This window comes from Pristis pectinata, chromosome 10, assembly GCF_009764475.1.
Source record: "Pristis pectinata isolate sPriPec2 chromosome 10, sPriPec2.1.pri, whole genome shotgun sequence".
Classification (NCBI taxonomy): Eukaryota; Metazoa; Chordata; class Chondrichthyes; order Rhinopristiformes; family Pristidae; genus Pristis; species Pristis pectinata.
The window spans coordinates 25,745,067-25,765,443 of NC_067414.1; the positions used below are offsets into that span (position 1 = coordinate 25,745,067).

Here is a 20,377-nt window from a genome sequence, read left to right on the forward strand (position 1 = left end):
ATCTCATCAAGAGCTTTTGCCAGGCTTGATTCCTGTAACATTTTAAATAGAACTTTAATTTTTTGAGTTACAACTCGCAACAAAGGCCAATCTGTAAAGTTATTTTCTTTTCACACCATGCTGGCAATACATGCCAACTACCCAAAATTCCTATCTTTATTCATTTTGCTTTTCAATCAACTCCAGATGAAGCAAGACAAGCCACACAGTTCCAGGCTCTACCAGAAACATTTCAATGAACATTTGGAAGGCATAAAACCAGCTATAGCTTAGGATGAGTCTTCCTCTAATTTCCTCTCCCTCCTGGGTCAGGAAGCTGCCTAAGACAGCATGGCTGAGATCATGAGATTACATAAAGAATCACTAATGCAACCGCATCTTTGCCAGTAATCTTGCATCTTGCCAGAGAGTGGTGAATCTGTGGAATTCGTTGCCACTGTGCGCAGTGGAGGTCAGTGGGTGTATTTAACGCAGAGATTGATAGGGTCTTGATTGGTAAAAGGGGTTAAGCATTACTGGGAGAAGTCAGGAGAATGGGGTTGAAAAAAGTAAATCAGCCATGATTGAATGGCAGAGCAGACTCGATGTGCCGAATGGCCTAATTCTGCTTCTATATCCTATGGTCTTATGCTGGACCACTAAAACAATGTCCACATTTTACCTGTATTTGATAGAGCTGGTTTAAAAGAACATAGTCAAGTACAAGGCAGTTACAGTGCCACGTTTTATTTCAGGGTTCAAATATTGCTCACGACATTGGCACACAAGAATTATTTTCCCATTATATCAAAGGATATTATGTGCAATTAATTTTGAAAATCATAACTCACTGCCTAGTGAGCATGAAAAGAGGCTTGCACAAATATTACCTCTGAATAACCTTGTCAAAAGGAAGCTACAGTATCAAATGGGGGTTAGGGGGAACATCACAATTTATGCAGGGTGCCCTTAAGCCTGAAGTTAAGGCACCTCATGCAGCAGATCAGTGGGAGATTTACAACACACACAATCCACACTGCACATGGAAGCTTTTGAATGCAAACAATAGATGCCCAAAGTAGCATTATCTGAAATAAACTATTCCTGAGAATGAACCCCTCAGTCTGGAAGGAACACACACAAAAATTTAAACAAAGGGAAACAAACCTATAGAAAGAAGAGTCTATAGCATGCTGAAATTACTGCATTCTGGTGCTCTCCATGGTGTATCATTTGGACAAATAATGAAAACAACATTATGTTAGCTATTCTTATTGCCCATAGTATGCTGTCCATGTACAAAACCCAAATAAATAGAAATATAAACCACATTCCATCCATCCTGAATAGAAACTCCCACTTCCACTTAACTCCGATATGTTATCATATCCCATAATCAATCAACCTTATGATGTTCATAATGTTACTTTAAAAAAATGCATACAAATAGGGTATTTAAAAAGTTATTAATATTTAAAAATAATTATGATTCTTCCCAATTCAAAACTTAAATTGACCTGAATTCCTGTAATGAATAACTTGTATCTAAATTAGAAAAGCTGCAGTTTGACCACAATATTTTGTACCCTGCATCAACTCTCCCTACAGGACTGCTTGTTGTTATTCTGTAGCATAGCAGCACTTTAAATCATTTCCACTAGCAAAATGCTGAATTAACAAAAACAGAGACTTTTTTGCTTCTAACAGGATGAAATTTTGCTCAGTAACACTACTTAATCATAAAGATCTAAGTATTTCAAAACAGGTTAAAAAATTACATTGTTTAAATAACCTGCAATTCATCTAGTTATTTGCCACAAATTCCCTATGGGATGATTTCAAAGACAAGTACTTAGAACCTGCAAAAACAAATAGGATGAATTGGCCTTTTGCACTTACTCTACCTCATCTACCAGTGATGCGTCCACCCAATGTATCAGGCATTTCAAAAATAGCATAAACCTCCATCATTACATTCAATCCAATCTAAATGCTTAATCTTTTAACGATCTGGCAATAAAAAAATTACTATGTTTACAATATGTTAATTCTTTTCAAATTAATTTCAATGAATACATTTCTAGTATTTAAAATAATGTTAAGCATTTTGTGTACTTGGAGCCCTGTTATTACACCGAACGCAATAGGCCCCAAAGGAAGATCATACAGTAGATCTAAAAATTAATTCCATTTCTGTACCCTTTGATGCTGCCTGATTTTATGATCTTATTTATGAATTAATCTTGTTTCTTCTACCTGATCAACAGCAAGATCAGCATGACAAATGACCATTGTTTCCCAACTGTGCATCAATTCCTCCCTTTCAAAATTAATGTTCTAAGAAACACAAAGTGCATTTCTTCAAGAGATCAATTTTGCAGGTTTTTCCAGACATCTCCCCTTAGATACCTATTTTTACTACATAATGAAGTTTCATAAAAATCACAAGCAGAATTACAACTCCCATTACAGAGTGCCAATATGGTCTAACTACTCTATTCAAGTGCTTATTTTCTCCTTGTACCTTACTTAATCACTGCCTTTCAATATACCCTTCTATCCTTTTCTCCTTGATGTACCAAGGGATAGTAACCTTTCTTTATCTTTGCTATTTATCCAAAGTTCTGTATTCTAACCTCTCTTAATAAAATTAATCTTGAATTCATTATTGGAATTCTTGGGCGAATTACATTTTAGGCTCTGGCTTTGGACTCTCCTAATGACAACAACGGTATCCACCCTATCAGAACCCTTCATACCTACAAAGATATTAAAGATCACACCTGGCTTCCACCTTCTACAAAAAAAAATTAGTCTGTTCAGTCTTTCTTAATAGATTAATTCTCTCAATTTTGTTACCACCTGTATTTTTTTTTTGCAATTCCTTTATACCTTTTTTGTAATGTGGAAGCTATAACTGTTGACAGTAAGCCAATTGTAAACAAAAGGATTGTTAGCTAGTTCAGAGTGTCAATGCTTTCTGTACCTCCCCGTGAAAATGCAGAACACATTGCAAGTCAGATTCTGGCGCATCTGACTTTTTGTTCGACTACTACACTCACCACCAAGTTCAGGGTCAGATCTGTAATATCCTGAACTGAGAGGACAAATATACTTCATATCTGGCTTCTATACACTTGATACCAGCAATAACTGGCATCTCCAGCAAAACCACAATCATTTGAACGGAGTCGCTGACCAGACAAATTTTTATCCCTTTTTCTTTACTTCACTGCATGGTTTTTAAATACTTTTCTTCATGATCTTTTTAAAAAATATTTAAATTAACAAAAAACAACTCTAATTACTAAAGACATCTAAAAGTAGTGATACAGTCCTCTGACAGCACCTGCGTGGTGCGGGGAACAAGAATGAAAGGCCATATCTCAAAGCCAGGTCACTATTCACAGACTGCTCAACCTCGCAGGACAGCCATAGAACTGAAGCTTCAAGATCAGTGGGAGCAACATCCCAAACAAAGGTGCAGATCTGACCACTGGGCTGTGTGGGGCAGGGAGTGGGTCAAATGCAAATAATGGGGCAGATCTAGCACAAAGGGCACAACCTGTCTCATGTTGAATTCGATTCCTCTAGATACAACTATAGTACTTTGTTTACATTGTTATGTCTTTGGGAACTTGTGTTGCGACAAATAAAGATTTGTGAATCAGTACTCCTTAATGCCTTTGTACCCATACTCCTTTATTATGCTTACCCAGAGCATGGTTAATCCAAAGGGAAATTCAACTTATTTTGACTTTTCACATCCAGTTCCATGAGTTGCTGCACTAGTATCTCTTGCATCAAGCACTGGTCACAATACTCAAGGTCACTAGATATACCATGCTGCCACTTAAATTTAACTTCAAGAAAAGAGGAAGAATATATTGAGTGAAATAGAAAATAACCAAAAAGTCAGCTTAAAACCAATTTTTGAAATGATATACAATTACAGAATTTCATAGAAAGTGCTTAGCTAGTCAAGTTTCTGTCCACTGCTCACCCTATCATAGTTCCTTCATCAGGTATTTCCAATTCAATTTTTAATGTTACTACTGGATCCTTTTTCAGGAGCCTTTCAGCTAGTGTGTTCTTGATCACATGTAGTTCTCAGGTAACGGCACAGTAGCGTAGCAGTTAGTGCGACGCTATTACAGCGCCAGCGATCAGGGTTTGATTCCAGTCGCTGTCTGTAAGGAGTTTGTACGTTCTCCCGTGTCTACGTGGGTTTCCTCCGGGGGCTCCGGTTTCCTCCCACATTGCAAAGACATACAGGTAGGTTAATTTGGGTTTAAAATGGGCGGCGCGGACTCATTGGGCCAGAAGGGCCTGTTACCACGCTGTAAATAAAATTTAAAAAAAATTTAAATATAAATTATCATCCCCCCTCTGATTCTCTTGTGAATTATCTTGAATTTATGTCCTTTAACTACAAAAGCAGCGTCAGATATATAAACCATCAAAAACATGGTTGGAAGATTTTATTTCCCACAGTTACATTAGGTGGCCGGTCATTAAAGGGATTCAAATCCATTTTGTCTACGTTACTACAGCTAAATGTTGCAGCAGGATTCAAGTTCTGTTCTTAATTTTGCATAGCTAAATTTTATTGAAGCTTCCTTTGCAGCACCTTCTCAATTACGCTTGGAAAACCATATGAAAAACAGCCATTATATTTACCCCAATGCATTCTCCTGCCCCAAGATTGCTAGATGTCTGCCCTGGGCCATGCTGTCTTTGCCAAGTAGTACTCATGACCCAACACGTTCTTCCAAGGGGAGGCTGGCTCCCAGTACGCCAGCAAGGCCCAGCACAGCATTGAGCAACATGGAACCTCTCTCTGGTCAGCTGATCAAGTGCCTACAAAACAGCTCTGATTAGGCTCACCAGCCGTTAAAGCTGTCACTATTATTGAATGTTAGCAAATCACTTGGGATGTGTTTAAAGAAAAATGTTAAATAATTACTACTTTTTCAAAAAAAAGGCTAAAGAAAACATACACAAAAACAATTAAAATGACTTAATTAACTTGTAGAAGGTCATTCAATACTGACTCCAAGAAATCCCATTCCACCACTTCCTTCCTTCTAACTTATTGTCTCACATGTACCCATGAACACCTACCCCCAAGTGTTCCACCAATCTAATGTACAGCAGCCAATTAACCTAACAACCAGCATGTTTTTTTGGATGTGAGAGCACTGTGAGGAAACCCACCTGGTCACAGGAAAAATGTGCAAACTCCACATAGACAGCACTGGAGGTCAGAACTGAACCCAGGTCACTCGAGCTACAAGACAGCTGCACCATCTGCAGCACCACTGTGCTACCCAGTAAATAAATAAATAGCTAATTCCCTGTCCATTTTAATGGGACTGCTGTCGTTATGCCAGGACTAACCTAGCGCTACATCAATGGCCACATTTCCCAGTCTGAGAACTCTGCTATACAGAAGGCTGCAGTTTAGCCAATGCTTAGGAATTATACACTTATCTGTCAACAGATCTGGGTGGATTTTGCAGGAAGATGTGCACTAGTACGTATTAAAACTATTTGGCTGTAGTATTGTATTAGAACAATCAAACACTAGTCTTTCTTCCTTTACCTCCATCTTTCACTACTTTAAACATGTATTTAATTTTCTGTTAAGGATACAATGCTCTCTGCCTCAACAACATGAGGCAAAGTATTCTACGGTCCAACAACTTTTTACAGAAAGAAATTTCTCATTGCACATTGTCTTTATATCTTTTTATTACAAATTCTGCAAAGATAGAAAATGATCTTTCCCAATTCAATCTATCAAGATCATAATAGTCTTAAAATGTCTCAGTGAAATAGGAAAAGGTATTAGACTGTTCAGCCCATCAAACTCGATCACTACAGAACCGGTTTTCAAACTCCATTTACCATGCTTGGTTTCACAACATAGCCCCCAGTGGTTAATAGAAGATTCAAAATAAATGTTCAAGATGGTGTAAAATTAGGACCTGCAATCCAAAAAGCTGGATAAACGATCTGAAGATACGAATTCAAATCGCACCACTGCGGAAATAATAAACAAGCCTGGAACATAAAACAATGGAACCTCTGGGATTAAAAAGAGAAAATGTTTGAGTTACTCAACTAGTTACACAGCATCTGTAAAATTACAAAACTATGGAATCACTGAATTGTTGCTGAAACCATCTAATATACTCGTGTCCTTCAGGGAAGGAAATCTACCATCTTGAAGGGGTTTGACTGAGAAGTGAGTTCAGACCCACAGCAACAGGGTTGATAACTAAGTCTTCTGAGACAGCCAAACAAACCACTCCATTTAAAAGCAATTAGGGCAATAAATGTTGGCCTTCCCAGCAGTGTCGACATCCCCAGAACATTTTATTTTAAATCCCTTAACAAGTAAATTTACCAATCTCAGTTTCTCAATTTTCAATGCAGTATAATGTTGGTAGATGTGACGTTATCCACTCTGACAGAAAATAACAGAAAGGTAATAGATCGAGAAATGTTAATATGCAAAGAGATCCGATGTCCTTATATACTAGTCACTGAAAGGAAATATGCAGGTGAAGCAAGTGGTTAAAGCAAATGGTACACTGGCTTCTGTGTAGATATTCTGAGTATAGGAGTAAGGATGTCTTACTACAATTATACAGGGCTTCGTGAGACCACACCTGAAGCATGTATGTAGTTTCGGTTTCCTTACCTAATAAAAAATACACTTCACTACTCTATGTCAACTGAAGATTCACCAGACTAATTCCTGGAATGGCAATACAGTTATAAGAAATAGAGACTAAATTAATGATACCTTATTAATCAGAGTTTTAAAGAGTGAGAAAGAGCTCATTGAAATGTTCAAAATTCTGATAGGTTTCAAAAGTGTTTCCCCTGGCTGAGGGGGATCTAGAACCATGGATCCAAGTCTCAGAAAAAAGGGCACAATATTTAGGACCAAGGCAAAGACAAGTTCCTTCACTCAAAGGTTGTTAAACTTGCAGAGTTTGCTACTGTAAAAGGCCTTGAAAGCCAAATCACTGAATATCTTTCAGGAGAAGATTTCTAGACACAAAGGGCATCAAGAGGTGCACGGAGAGAGCAGAAATATGGTATTGAGATGGAGATCCACCATGAGATATTGAATGGCAGACCAGGTTTGTAGGGCTGAAAGGTCTGCTTCTGTTCTGATATTTCTATTTCTATGACCTGGATTCAACTGCTTTATGGACTGCAAGATCTTGATTTCCCCCACTCTCTGAAGGACTACATCCTGGTCATTACATTCTCAACAGGAAACTGGATAAATATTTAAATCAAAGATATGAAAAGGAGGCAAGGAATTGGGATTAACATTCAATTCCTCTAGCAAAGAGTTAGAACCTAACCCAGAAGCCACATGGTTTACTTTTTTTGCTTGTAATATCCTAATTCTTTTAAACAACTGTGTACTAATGAAGGAATTGTAATGGATGTTGCTTATATGAATTAAGAAATCCCCAAATAACCTGACTCCAATATTGAGATAATGCCCTCTTGCTCGGGATTCAGCTGCCATAGGAAATAAATTTGTTCTGAGTGGTTTTATTAAATCGTTTGATAGTATTAAAACACAGCAATTAAGTCCCTCAATCTTCAGTGCTCAAGAGAGTACATCCAGTGTATGCAACATTTCCTCAATTTACTCTATTAACCCCAGTATCATTTTGTGGAGTGTAGTGTACTCAACTGTATTCAGCACACCAGATGTGCCCCAATCAAAACATCATACGATTGCAGTCTAACTTCAATCCCAATTTTTATCCCAGCACTTTGTGTTTTCTGCTCCAAAGGATATAATCACAACAGCTTTAATTTCCTCTCAGGATTTGTAGCCAGCCTCCTGTATCATTCTGATGAATAAAATTTAGATGTCTCTTGTATGACGATCAAAATTCCACAATCAAAGTGTGGTCTAACCAAAAATAAATGATGTAATTGCCATGGTACTCAGTTCCCTAATTTTAATCAAACCTAGAATCTTGGTGTCCTTTTTTAAATAGCTTTACCTACACCAATTTTCTAAGACTTACGCGCTGTCTATCAATTCACATTATTAAACATCTTTTACTGGTGTATGTGCCAATTCCTCCATATTCCATTAAATATTTGACCGGATGTGTGGTTGTTCATAACTAGCCCATGACTCACTAGACATGTGTTAAGTTTAGCTCATATCACCATTTCTACAAGGTCATTAATGTTTCTTCCATATAAGATTGTGAAAATCATCTTAGATGACTCTAAAACTGTTTATAGTGGACAATGGTATACAATACAAAATTACCACTAATTTTGACAGCAATTGGTAGCTTCATTAAGATTTCCACTAAGGATCGGCAATGCAGAAAATGTCAGACAGTATGTTTAGGAAGTTGGTTATGCTACAGGTAAAGAAAGGAGATGGATGACCACCGGAAAGGTATATAAAATTATAAGAGGCATTGATAGGGTGGCTAGTCAGAATCTTTTTCCAATGGTAGGGGTATCAAAAACAAAAGAGCATTAGTTTGAGGGAAGAGGAAGGAATTTTAATTTGGAGATTTGAAAGGAATATTTTTTTTAAATAAACACAGAGAGTGGTTGATATCTGGAACACAATGCCACAGAAGGTGGTGTAGTCAGATACAAACACTAATTTTAAGAGGCATTTAAACAGACACTAATATAGCCAAGGCATAGAAGTATACAGACCTAATGCAGGCAAATGGGATTAGTGTAAATGGGCAGAAAGGTCAGCAAGGATGTGGTGGGCTGAAGGGCCCATTTCTGTGCTGTATAGCTCAATGACTACACAAGGATGGTGGGTGGAGAATAGAAAGAATATTGCAGTAGTAGAATAGAGAATACTATTTTGAACTTTCAGCAGAATGAAGAGACCTGTTCTGCATCTGTTATGCTAGTCTTGACATAACAGGGAAGCCAAAGTGAGAAAATGTTCCTTTACCAAAGAACTAGGGTGCTTCATCATGAATAGCAGGTGAAACTAAGTTGCAATGAGGATTCCACCCAAAAGATTAACCAACCTTTCTCCTTCAGATTCAAAAACACAGGTTTTTTTGACTGGATTCATACATTACATATTCTGTGTCATCGAGCTCTTTGATCATTTACATTTTAACAATGGACTGTTAACTTTGGATCAACTCCAACTAATTAATTTAATACCACATGGAGGTTAATGCAATTTCTTATATTTTTAACCATTAGTATTAAGGGATCAGTATATGACTTCTGGACATGATGGTTCAAAATCAATGTCCTCACTGTGGTGATTTCTTGAGTTCTACGGCAAATTTTCAATTTGCTTTCTTTCTGGGGGGGGGGGGGGGGGGGTTGGAGAGTGAACAAGTTATTTAATTTGGTATCAAATGCCTGGTTCCAGTGAATTTCCTGCATTTAAAACAATCAGCACCAATCCTCAGTAAGCTGTACTACCTTTGCCAAAGAAAATCATCCTGCATGTCATAAGCATTGATTGAATTCAAGCAGTACAGGAGAAAATCATAAGAGATAAGATATAAGATTTCTTTATTAGTCACATGTACATCGAAACACACAGAGAAATACATCTTTTTGCGTAATGTTCCGGGGGGCAGCCCGCAAGTTTTCCTTCTTTGCCCACAAAAGGGACTTAAGAAGGAATCTTCTTTAAAAAGACTGGACTGGTTACACTGAAATTATCCAGAAAAACTCAGTTGAAGAACTTGTTCGCCGATTCCAAAACCACCTGTAATTAACCTACATTCTTTACTTCGTGCAACCTGTTTCTCAAACCTCCATCAGGTGTTCCCCAAACACCAGCATCTGTTCTGATTTTTTTGGTTTCCCACCCCCAATTTTAAATGTTATATTTTAATTCATTTTGCCTCATTTCTTTACTTTCCATATTTCTTAGTCTTCTATAAGATGAGTAAATCTTCAAATATTAATCTCAAAGTCTGACACAATAAGAGTCACAGAAACAGGCCCTACAGCCCAACTAGTCCATGTCGACCAAGTTGCCTTCCTGAGCTGGTCCCATTTGCCTGCATTTGGCTCACATCCCTCTAAACCTTTCCTATCCACAAACCTCTGCAAATGTTGTTTACACATTGTAATTGTACCCACTTCTCCAGATTCCTCTTGGAAGCTTGTTCTATATAATCACCACTCTGTGTGTGAAAAAACATGCCCCTCAGGTCCCCATTAAATCTTTCCCCTCTCACCTTAAAATGATGCCCTCCACTCTTCAACTCCCCTACACTGGAAAAAGACTGTGACCATCCACCCATGCCCCTCATGATTTCATAAATCTCCGAGATCACCCTCAGCCTTCTTCGCTCAAGGGAAAACAGTCCCAGCCTATCCAGTCTCTCCTCACAACTCCAGCCCCAGAAACATCCTTGTGAATTTTTTCTGCATCCTCTCTAGCTTAATCACATCCTTCCTATAGTGTGGCAACCAGAATGGGACACAATATTCCAGATGCAATCTCATCAACATCCTATACAGCTGTAATATGACACTACAACTCTTGTACTCAGTGCCCCGTTCGATGAAGGCAAGTGTGCCATATTTGCCTTCTTCACCACCTTGTCTACCTTTGTCGCCACTTTCAGGGAACTATAGAAACATAGAAAACCTACAGCATAATTCAGGCTCTTCGGCCCACAAAGCTGTGCTGAACATGTCCCTACCTTAGAAATTATTAGGCTTACCCACAGCCCTCTATCTTTCTCAGTTCCATGTACCTATCCGAAAGTCTCTTAAAAGACCCTATCATATCCGCCTCCACCACTATGTACTTGTACTCCCAGGAGTCTCTTTGTACAACACTCCCCAGGGCCCCTGATCTACAACACTCCCAAGAGTTGTTAGCCCCAACAGCCTGGCAGTGAAATAACATTAAGGTTATGAACAATGTGGATTAATGACAACAGTATTACAGATATCAAAAATTACCAATAAGGAGAAAAGCACCAAAGCCTAGTTCATAGAAAGGTTACAGCACAGGAGATCATTTGGCCCACTCAAACCCGACCAGTTCTGTACAAGGGCGATCCAGCTAGTCTAATTCCCCTGCCTTCTCCCCACAGCCCCGTAAATTCTTTCCTCTCAGATACGTAGCCAGATCCCCTTAGGATGCAACAAATGAATTTGCCTCCACTATTAACCCAGTTGGTACAATCCAAGCGCTAACCACTCGCTATGTAATAATAAAAAAATATTATGCTTGTGTCACATTTTGGTTCTTTTACCATTCATCTTCATCTAATGTTCATAGATCTTGACCCTTATTCGGAAGGGAACAGTTTCTGTCCATCTAGCCTGCCTGTACTTTTCATGATTTTAAATACTTCCATCAGGTGTCCTTACAAGGAACTACAAGGATCAATAAAGAGGACAAATTACAGAAAATGAACCAGATGATTATAAAGAACAAGTGAATGCGACAATACAAATCAAGAACATTTTAAAAAAATCTCAGTAACATCCTAGCTTCTCACTAAGGCCTGGATGTTTGATTTATATTCAAAATCACCAACGAATTTAAGAAAACAATCACAATCACATTGAGTGTAATTTATCCTAATGTTTTGGCATAAGAATACTTCTACCACATTGACTCTAAGCTTAGAATTTAACCAATCCTGTTCTTCAACTTTGGTGCCCAGTTCTTTGTGCCTTAAGTTGAATCCAATCATGGCTTCTGATCTAGTGTTCAACCCTTCAACAATCCAACCTGCCCTGTTAACTTGCCATACAAAAGCACTTTGGTACATTATTTCATTGAGTTGGGCCATTCCCTTTTTGATATTCAATTGGCATAATGAGCCTTTATAATTTCACACAGCATTCTTGAATACACCCTGAATATCAAATGAAATCTGAAACATTAATTATGTTTCTCTTCTTTATTGGTTTAAGATTGAGTTCCATTGTGTTGTAACCAGTCTTATGATCAAATAGGACGCATATTCGACAACCTGATCATTGTCAATTCTGCAGCAAACAGTTTTCAACATCTAGTTTATCATTCGGCTGCCTTTTAGGAATGGAAGTGTGAAAGTGCTAGTGAAGTTTAGCCTCTGTGATTGATTTAAATGATCGGACTTGCACACTAGTGACATTTATTATAAAAGCACACCTTCAGACTCACCAAGAAATCCAAGATTAATCCTCAAATCAACTTTTTTTTTTCGATTCTTAATTTATTCTGTCATCGGATTTGAATATTTTTCACATTATGTTGTAGAAGCATTGAAAGTTATGACTCAGATGGAGTTCCAGCATGTCATTGCTGGACACTAAAGTCCTATTCAGACTAATCTTAATTTCTAGATCTCAATGCACCTTTGTAGGTTATGGCACATCAAGTTCTTATTTAATACTCTTTAAAATATGACAAGCATACCTGCCTCTGACACTTTTTCAGGCTATTGGTTCCTCAGCATTGCTGACCAGAAGGAAATCCCTCAACTCCTGCTCCAATTTTCACTATACTTCCAGAAAGAACACAAGAATCAGAAGCAAGGAATAAGCAATTTGGCTCCTTCTGCCTGCTCTCCCCTTTTACCTCAGTGTATAATCCTCAATCCCTTAATATCCAAAAAATCTAACCTAATGATCGCTACATCTTGACCTCTCCATTGAGGGAAACAAGTCTTGAATCCCCTGTATCTTGACCCTGATAATACTGTACTCCTCAATTAATTTTACTCTCGATCTCCTCTGTTCCAAAGGAAACAATCCAACTGGCAAGTTATCCCCATTAACATAATTCTACTGCCCGGGTAATATCCTTGTAAATTTCTGTATCCTCTCTGATGCTCTCACATCTGTCCTGTTACACGGTGATAAGAACTATGTAGTTCTCTTGCTAGGGCTCAAATCGTTCCACCACTTCTTCCATGCCCTTATATTTCATGCCTTGGCCAATATAGGAAAATATCCAATATGCCATGACTTGTACTTAGACCTTAATCTTTTTAGACACACCACAAGACTGTCATGTCATGCTCTCATATCCTACCTTTTAAAATGTACTACTTGGCTTTATTTGCCCTTGTAAATGCATTATCGCATACCTCTCGGGACTGAATTTACCCACCAGACCAGTCCATTGATAACTTCCTGCAGTCAAGAGCCTTCTACGTTTATTGTCCATCCCACCTCACCATCAAACACACCCATAATTGTATCAACTGCAACATTCTTAATCATGGTTCTTACATTTAAATTCAGATCATTGACATTTACCACAAAGAACAAGAACCCTCCCACTCAGCCTTGCAGAATTCATTGCAAACAGGCTTCTAATCACTAAAACGTGTCAACTAATACCTCTGATTCCTGTCACTGAATCAATTTTGAATCTAACTTTTCACTTGAAACCCATGGTCAATCTGACATGAAGCACCCTGTAAAATATCTTCTGTGCAAAAAAATGGCGTAATCTTTCAAATTCCAACATTCCTATCCCCAACATGCTTGAAGACCAATGATCTGAATTACAAATTCAAGTCCCACCATTGCACCTGCAGAATTTAAATTCAGTTAATTAAATAGATCTGGAATAAACAGAAAGCTTAGATCAGTAATATTCACCGTGAAACAATCAGAGTCCATCTGGCTCACTTGTGGAATTAAGTCTTGCCATTCTTACCTGGTGTGTGATTACATGTGTAACCCTGGACTCACACTAAGGTCAACAGGCTACTCAAACTGACTAATAAGCCACACAGTTCAAGGGTGTAGGATACCACTTGGATATGCGCTGTGGTATCCAGTGGCATGCAATATACAGTGACATGCAAAAGTTTGGGCACCCCTGGTCAAAATTTCTGTTACAGTGAATAGCTAAGCAAGTAAAAGATGACCTGATTTCCAAAAGGCATAAAATTAAAGATGACACATTTCTTTAATATTTTAAGCAAGATTACTTTTTTTATTTCCATCTTTTACAGTTTCAAAATAACAAAAAAGGAAAAGGGCCTGAAGCAAAAGTTTGGGCACCCTGCATGGTCAGTACTTAGTAATACCCCCTTTGGCAAGTATCACAGCTTGTAAACGCTTTCTGTTGCCAGCTAAGAGTCTTTCAATTCTTGTTTGGGGGATTTTCACCCATTCTTCCTTGCAAAAGTCTTCTAGTTCTGTGAGATTCTTGGGTTGTCTTGCATGCACTGCTCTTTTGAGATCTATGCACAGATTTTCAATGATGTTTTGGTCAGAGGACTGTGAGGGCCATGGCAAAACCTTCAGCTTGTGCCTCTTGAGATAGTCCATTGTGGATTTTGAGGTGTGTGTAGGATCGTTATCCTGTTGTAGAAGCCATTCTCTTTTCACCATCAGCTTTTTTTTATACAGACGGTGTGATGTTTGCTTCCAGAATTTGCTGGTATTTAATTGAATTCATTCTTCCCTCTACCAGTGAAATGCTCCCCATGCCACTGGCTGCAACACAAGCCCAAAGCATGATCGATCCACCCCCATGCTTAACAGTTGGAGAGGTGTTATTTTCATGAAATTCTGCACCCTTTTTTCTCCAAACTTTCCTGCATCCTCACCACAAAATTCAGTGTCAGAAGTTTGCAAAGGAACGTCTAAACAAGACTGATGCATTTTGCAAACAAGTCCTGTGGACTGATGAAGTTAAAATAGAACTTCTTGGCCGCAATGAACAAAGGTATGTTTGGAGAAAAAAGGGTGCAGAATTTCATGAAAAGAACTCCTCTCCAATTGTTAAGCAGGGGGGTGGATCGATCATGCTTTGGGCTTGTGTTGCAGCCAGTGGCACTGGGAACATTTCACTGGGAGAGGGAAGAATGAATTCAATTAAATATCAGCAAATTCTGGAAGCAAACATCACACCGTCTGTAAAAAAGCTGAAGATGAAAAGAGGATGGCTTCTACAACAGGATAACGATCCTAAACACACCTCAAAATCCACAATGGACTACCTCAAGAGGCACAAGCTGAAGGTTTTGCCGTGGCCCTCACTGTCCTCCGACCAAATCATCATCGAAAATCTGTGCATAGACCTCAAAAGAGCAGTGCATGCAAGACAGCCCAAGAATCTCACAGAACTAGAAGCCTTTTGCAAAGGAAGAATGGGTGAAAATCCCCCAAACAAGAATTGAAAGACTCTTAGCTGGCAACAGAAAGCGTTTACAAGCTGTGATACTTGCCAAAGGGGGTGTTACTAAGTACTGACCATGCAGGGTGCCCAAACTCTTGCTTCAGGCCCTTTTCCTTTTTTGTTATTTTGAAACTGTAAAAGATGGAAATATAAAAGTAATCTTGCTTAAAATATTAAAGAAATGTGTCATATTTAACTTTATGCCTTTTGAAATCAGGTCATTGCTTACACGCTTAGCTACTCACAGTAACAGAAATTTTGATCAGGGGTACCCAAACTTTTACATGCCACTGTATATGTGAACATTACTTCCATGATTTCAATCATGCATTCATTTCCCTTGAATAGCAGAACCTATGTAGAACCACTGCTTCACTACATGCAAGCCCTGCCTCATCAAAAGTTATTATTGTAATTTGTACCAAGGTACAGTGAAAAACTTGTCTTGCATACCGTTCATACTGATCAATTCATTACACAGTGCATTGAGGTAGTATAAGGTAAAATAATACAGAATGAAGTGTAACAGCTACAGGGCAAGTGCACTGTAGGTAGACAATAAGATGCAAGGTCATAACGAGGTAGACTGTGAAGTCAAGAGTTCATCTCATCGTACTAGGGAACCATTCAACAGTCTAATAACAATGGGATAGGAAATGTCCTTGAGCCTGGTGGAACGTGCTTTCAGGCTTTTTGTATCTTCTGGCCGATGGGAGAGGGGAGAAGACAGAATGTCCTGGGTGGGTGGGGTCTTTGATTATGCTGGCTGCTTTACCAAGGCATCGAGAAGTACACAGAGATAAAACCAATCTGAGCAGCCCCAAACCCATTAAGTCCCGACTGACAACCAATTGCAGCTAATCCACCTTAATTAAAAGAAGTTATCCTTATGAGTTGCTCCCCCTCATACTCTCCAATCCCCTTTTCCAACCTGGTGCCCTGACCCAGCCAGCACCCCAGCCCTACTCCATCCAAACTCCACCCCATACAGTCACTACTTTAACCTCTCTGAACCCCAGACACCATTGATTCCAAGAATAAAATGGAAGAGCAACAGGAAAAAAGTCCATTGATAAATAAAGGGCATTTCTGTTTATTGTCCATCCCACCAGTGCTGGGGCACTGACGTTTACTCACAATTTGACACAATCTTCCCAAGTGCAAAAGAATTTCTAGGGTTATCAACCTGATTCTGTTTCCCAACATCAGACTGCACAATCTGGAGGAAGTGCTGCAGGACTGTCCCACACACATGAATGAAATTACCAAAAGTGATGTCCAAATGTGCACAAGCGTTTGTACATCATTGATGTCAGGGTGCAACCACAGAACAGCACGCTGAGTGCACAAAGAACCTGCAAGGAAAACTGTGGACTTCAAAATTCACAAGACAAGTCCCCAATTTAACAAAAGAATTTTTATCGAAATGCAACTGCATTGAACATATAAACATTGTGTAATGCAGTAGAATTCCTAGGCCCATTATCTTTTCAGAAATTCATATGACAGACTTCTTCCTACCTTATTAAACTGCAAGTTATCCATAATCACAACTGTACTTTTCCAGCAACCTCAAATTATTCTAGAAAAATCACCTAAAACGCTCTTTCAGAGGGTGTAAGAAGCTCTTCATGTATACCAAGTTACTGAATAGCATGACTTCCACAGGAATAGGTGCAGCAAAACTATAAACAGCAAATGAGATGGATAACCAGTTAATCTGTTTTTAGTGGCCAATGATGAGTGGAAACTGTTCATATGTCACTGGGGAAACACCTCGCTTCTCTGGAGAGTCACAAGCTATACAACATGCAAATGAATTTGGAGTCACAGAGTTGTACAGCATAGAAACAGGCCCTTCAGCCCACTGCATCTATGCCAACCATTGTGTCTGTCTATACTAATCCCACTTCCCTGCATTAATCCCATATCACTCTATGCCCTTGCACATTCAAGTACCTATCAAGACGACTTAACTGTTGTTACTATTCCTGCCTCCACCACCTTTTCTGGCAGCTCATTCCAGAGAACATAGAACAGTACAACACAGGATACCAACTCCTCTATGTGAAAAATTTAATCTTCACATCCCTTTTAAAACACCTCCCCCTCACTTTAAACCTATACTTCTAGTATTAGACACCCCTACCATGAGAAACAGACACTGGTTATTTACCCTGTTTATGCTTCTCATAATTTTATATACCTCTGTCACGTCACCTATCAGCCTCCTTCACTTCAGAGAAAACAGACCTAGCCTATCCAAAGTCTCCATACAACTCAAGCCCTCTAATCCAGATAACATCCTTGCTCACCATATGCTTTCCTCACCACACTGCCTTCCTGTGTTCGTTTTCAGGGAACTATGTACTTGTACTCCAAGGCCTCTGAGTTCAACACTCCCCAGGGCCTTTCCATTCATTGTGTATGTCCCGTCCTGTCCTGATTTAATTTCCCAAAATGAATCACTTTTCACTTGTCTGAATTAAATTCCATCTGCCATTCCCTTGCCCACTTTTCCAATTAATCTAAATCCTGTTGCAACCTTAGACAGCCTTCTTCATTGTCCACTATATCACCAATGTTGGTGTCATCTGTAAACTTACCAATCACATCACCTACATTCTCATCCAAGTCATTAATATACATGACAATCAATAAAGGACCCAGCACCGATCCAAGGCACAACACTGGTCACAGGCCTCCGATCTGAAAAATCCTCCACTACCACCCTTTGCCTCCTATTACCAAGCCAATTTTGTATCCAATTTGTTAGCTCACCCTGGATCCCATGTGTTCTAACTTTCTGGACCAGCCTAATGTGCAAAACCTTGTCAAAGGCCTTGCTAAAGTCCATGCAGACAACGTCTACCTCCCTGCTCGTCAATCCTTTTGGTCACCTCTTCAAGAAACTCAAATTTGTGAGACATGATTTCTCAAGTACAAAGCCATGCCTAACTATCCCTAACCAGTCCTTGCCTTTCTAAATGCAAATATATCTTATCTCTCAGAATCCCTTCCAGTAACTTTTCTGTAGTTTCCTGGATTATCCCCACAGCCCTTCTTATATAAAGGCACACATCAGCTATCCTCCAGTCCTCCAATACCTCACCTGTGGCTAACAAAGATACAAAAATCTCTTGCAAGGCCCCACCAATTTCCTCTCGCTTCTGATAGCATCCTAGGATACACTTGATCAGGCCCCACCTTTATGCATCTCAAGACCTCCAATACTACCGCCTTGGTAACAGTGATAATGCTCCATCACTGTTCCCTCCCCTGAATTCACCAGCTTCCACTTCTTTCTCCACGGTAAATACAGACAAGAAGTATTCATTTACGACATCGCCCTTTTCCTGTGGTTTCACATATAGATGACCATGCTGATCCTCAAGAGGATCTACTGTCTCCCTAGTTACCCCTTTTCTCTTAATATACTTATGGAATCCTTCATGTTTCAGCCAGGGATATCTCATGGCCCCTTTCTACTCTCCTGATTTCTTTTTAAGCATACTCCTACATCCCCTGTACTCCTCAAGGGACTTACTTGACCCCCAGCTGCATATACCTGACATATGCCTCCTTCTTTATCTTGACTAGATTCTTAACATCACTCGTCAACCAAAGTGCCCTAATTTTGCTAGCCACTCTAACAGGAACATGCTGGCCCCAAACTCTTCCAATCTCTCTTTTTAAAGCCTCCCACTTGCCAGACATCCCTTTACCTGTAAACAACCTCTCCCAATCAACTTTTGTGACCTCCTGTCTGGTTCCATGAAAATTAGCCTTCCCACAATTTAGGACTTTGACTTGAGGATGAGTCCCATCTTTTTCCATGACTATCTTGAGGCTAACAGAATTATGGTTACTGGTCCCAACATGGTCCCACTCTGACACATCAACCACTTGCCCAGCCTCACTTCTTATCTTTCTGCTCAGCTCCGCTGAATCAGCAACAATTATCAATAATCAATACCCCATCTTGTTATCACAGATTATATTCAACACAATTGTACTTAGTTACAACCACCAATTAGAAACATGCAAGGGTAATTTGTCCTTTCGTTTTACTAATCAACACTGAACAGGCATAATTCTAAAGAATCATTATAGAAAAATTCTTGACCATTTCCAGGACCTAAGCACATTTCAGTTAGTCTTATATTCTACTTCTTTAAGTACTTACATACGATAAAAATTTATTCCTATTACATTTTGAGACTTCCGATTCTCAATCCCTATTGCACTATCCTTTCTCATGCCATGCTCATTATATCAAAAGTACACAGGCTTTCCTAGGCAGTAACCGCAAGGTTCTAATGTACACATTATAATGTGGACAATATTAACTCAATTCTTACTAGCTACTGAGTGACAGAAGCTTCTAATTCAGCACAAAAAGACGCTACACCGCTAGCTCACTCAGTAATAAAGATAATTAGTCAAATAAACAGTGATGTTCATATTTGTTCATCGGTGGAGCTCTTCCAGGGTCATGTATCTCATTCCAGAAGCAGGTACACATTTGCAGCAGAACTTCACTTTTCAAGATAACCTGTGATGATGGGAAACTGTGCATTTTCTATAGGTATTTCCATCCCTCATGCTAATCAGCATGACAAAATGCAAAACGCATTGAATCGATAACACAAGTTGTTTTTTTTTTGACTTTACCAAACCCAACACAAACATACCTATATTAGGTGGGCTGCCATAATTGGTTGGTGGCTCTGGGGGTCTTCCACGATGCAACGCTGCAAGTGCTGATCCTTTCCATACCACGTGCTTGCAACCTTTGTATTTTAATTAAAAAGAAATTCAGAATCATTGTATGAATTTGCTTTGAAATGAGGAAGAAAAATTGTGATATTGTTTTACTAATGAACTCCTTGTACTTTTGTTTGTTCGAAGCAAAGACTGTCTTCCAGCTCCCAGTAATGAACGAACTCCTGGGACACTCTGTGGGATTTCTTTCTCTAGGAGAGGTCCAAGTCGCTGACATATCTGAAGGAGGTGATCTGGAGCTATGTGCCGATGTGTTTTCACCTTTTTAAACAAACAGAGAAAAAATTAAGAAGCATGAAAAATAATTAAATTCTTGGGTTCATAAACAATAGAGGATTATTTATTCTTGATCAATTTCCATTTACTTTGCACTACTTCACAGTTAAAAAGCCAGATGACATACTTTTGTTTTTTGGAACTGCTGAGTCATAGATACAAAACATCATATGCATC

The 20,377-nt window shown here is 39.0% G+C and overlaps 1 protein-coding gene across 2 annotated transcripts in view; it reads right to left on the reverse strand.

The window, feature by feature from the left end:
* phip (pleckstrin homology domain interacting protein) overlaps positions 1-20,377 on the reverse strand; it is a 158,443-nt gene that overhangs the window by 130,963 nt on the left and 7,103 nt on the right. For both annotated transcript variants that reach the window (XM_052024448.1, XM_052024446.1), the window contains exons 5-6: positions 20,035-20,185; positions 19,834-19,932 (exon numbers count right to left, since the gene is read on the reverse strand). In XM_052024448.1, coding sequence (XP_051880408.1) covers positions 19,834-19,932; positions 20,035-20,185 — 250 coding nt within the window. The remainder of the gene's footprint in view (positions 1-19,833; positions 19,933-20,034; positions 20,186-20,377) is intronic.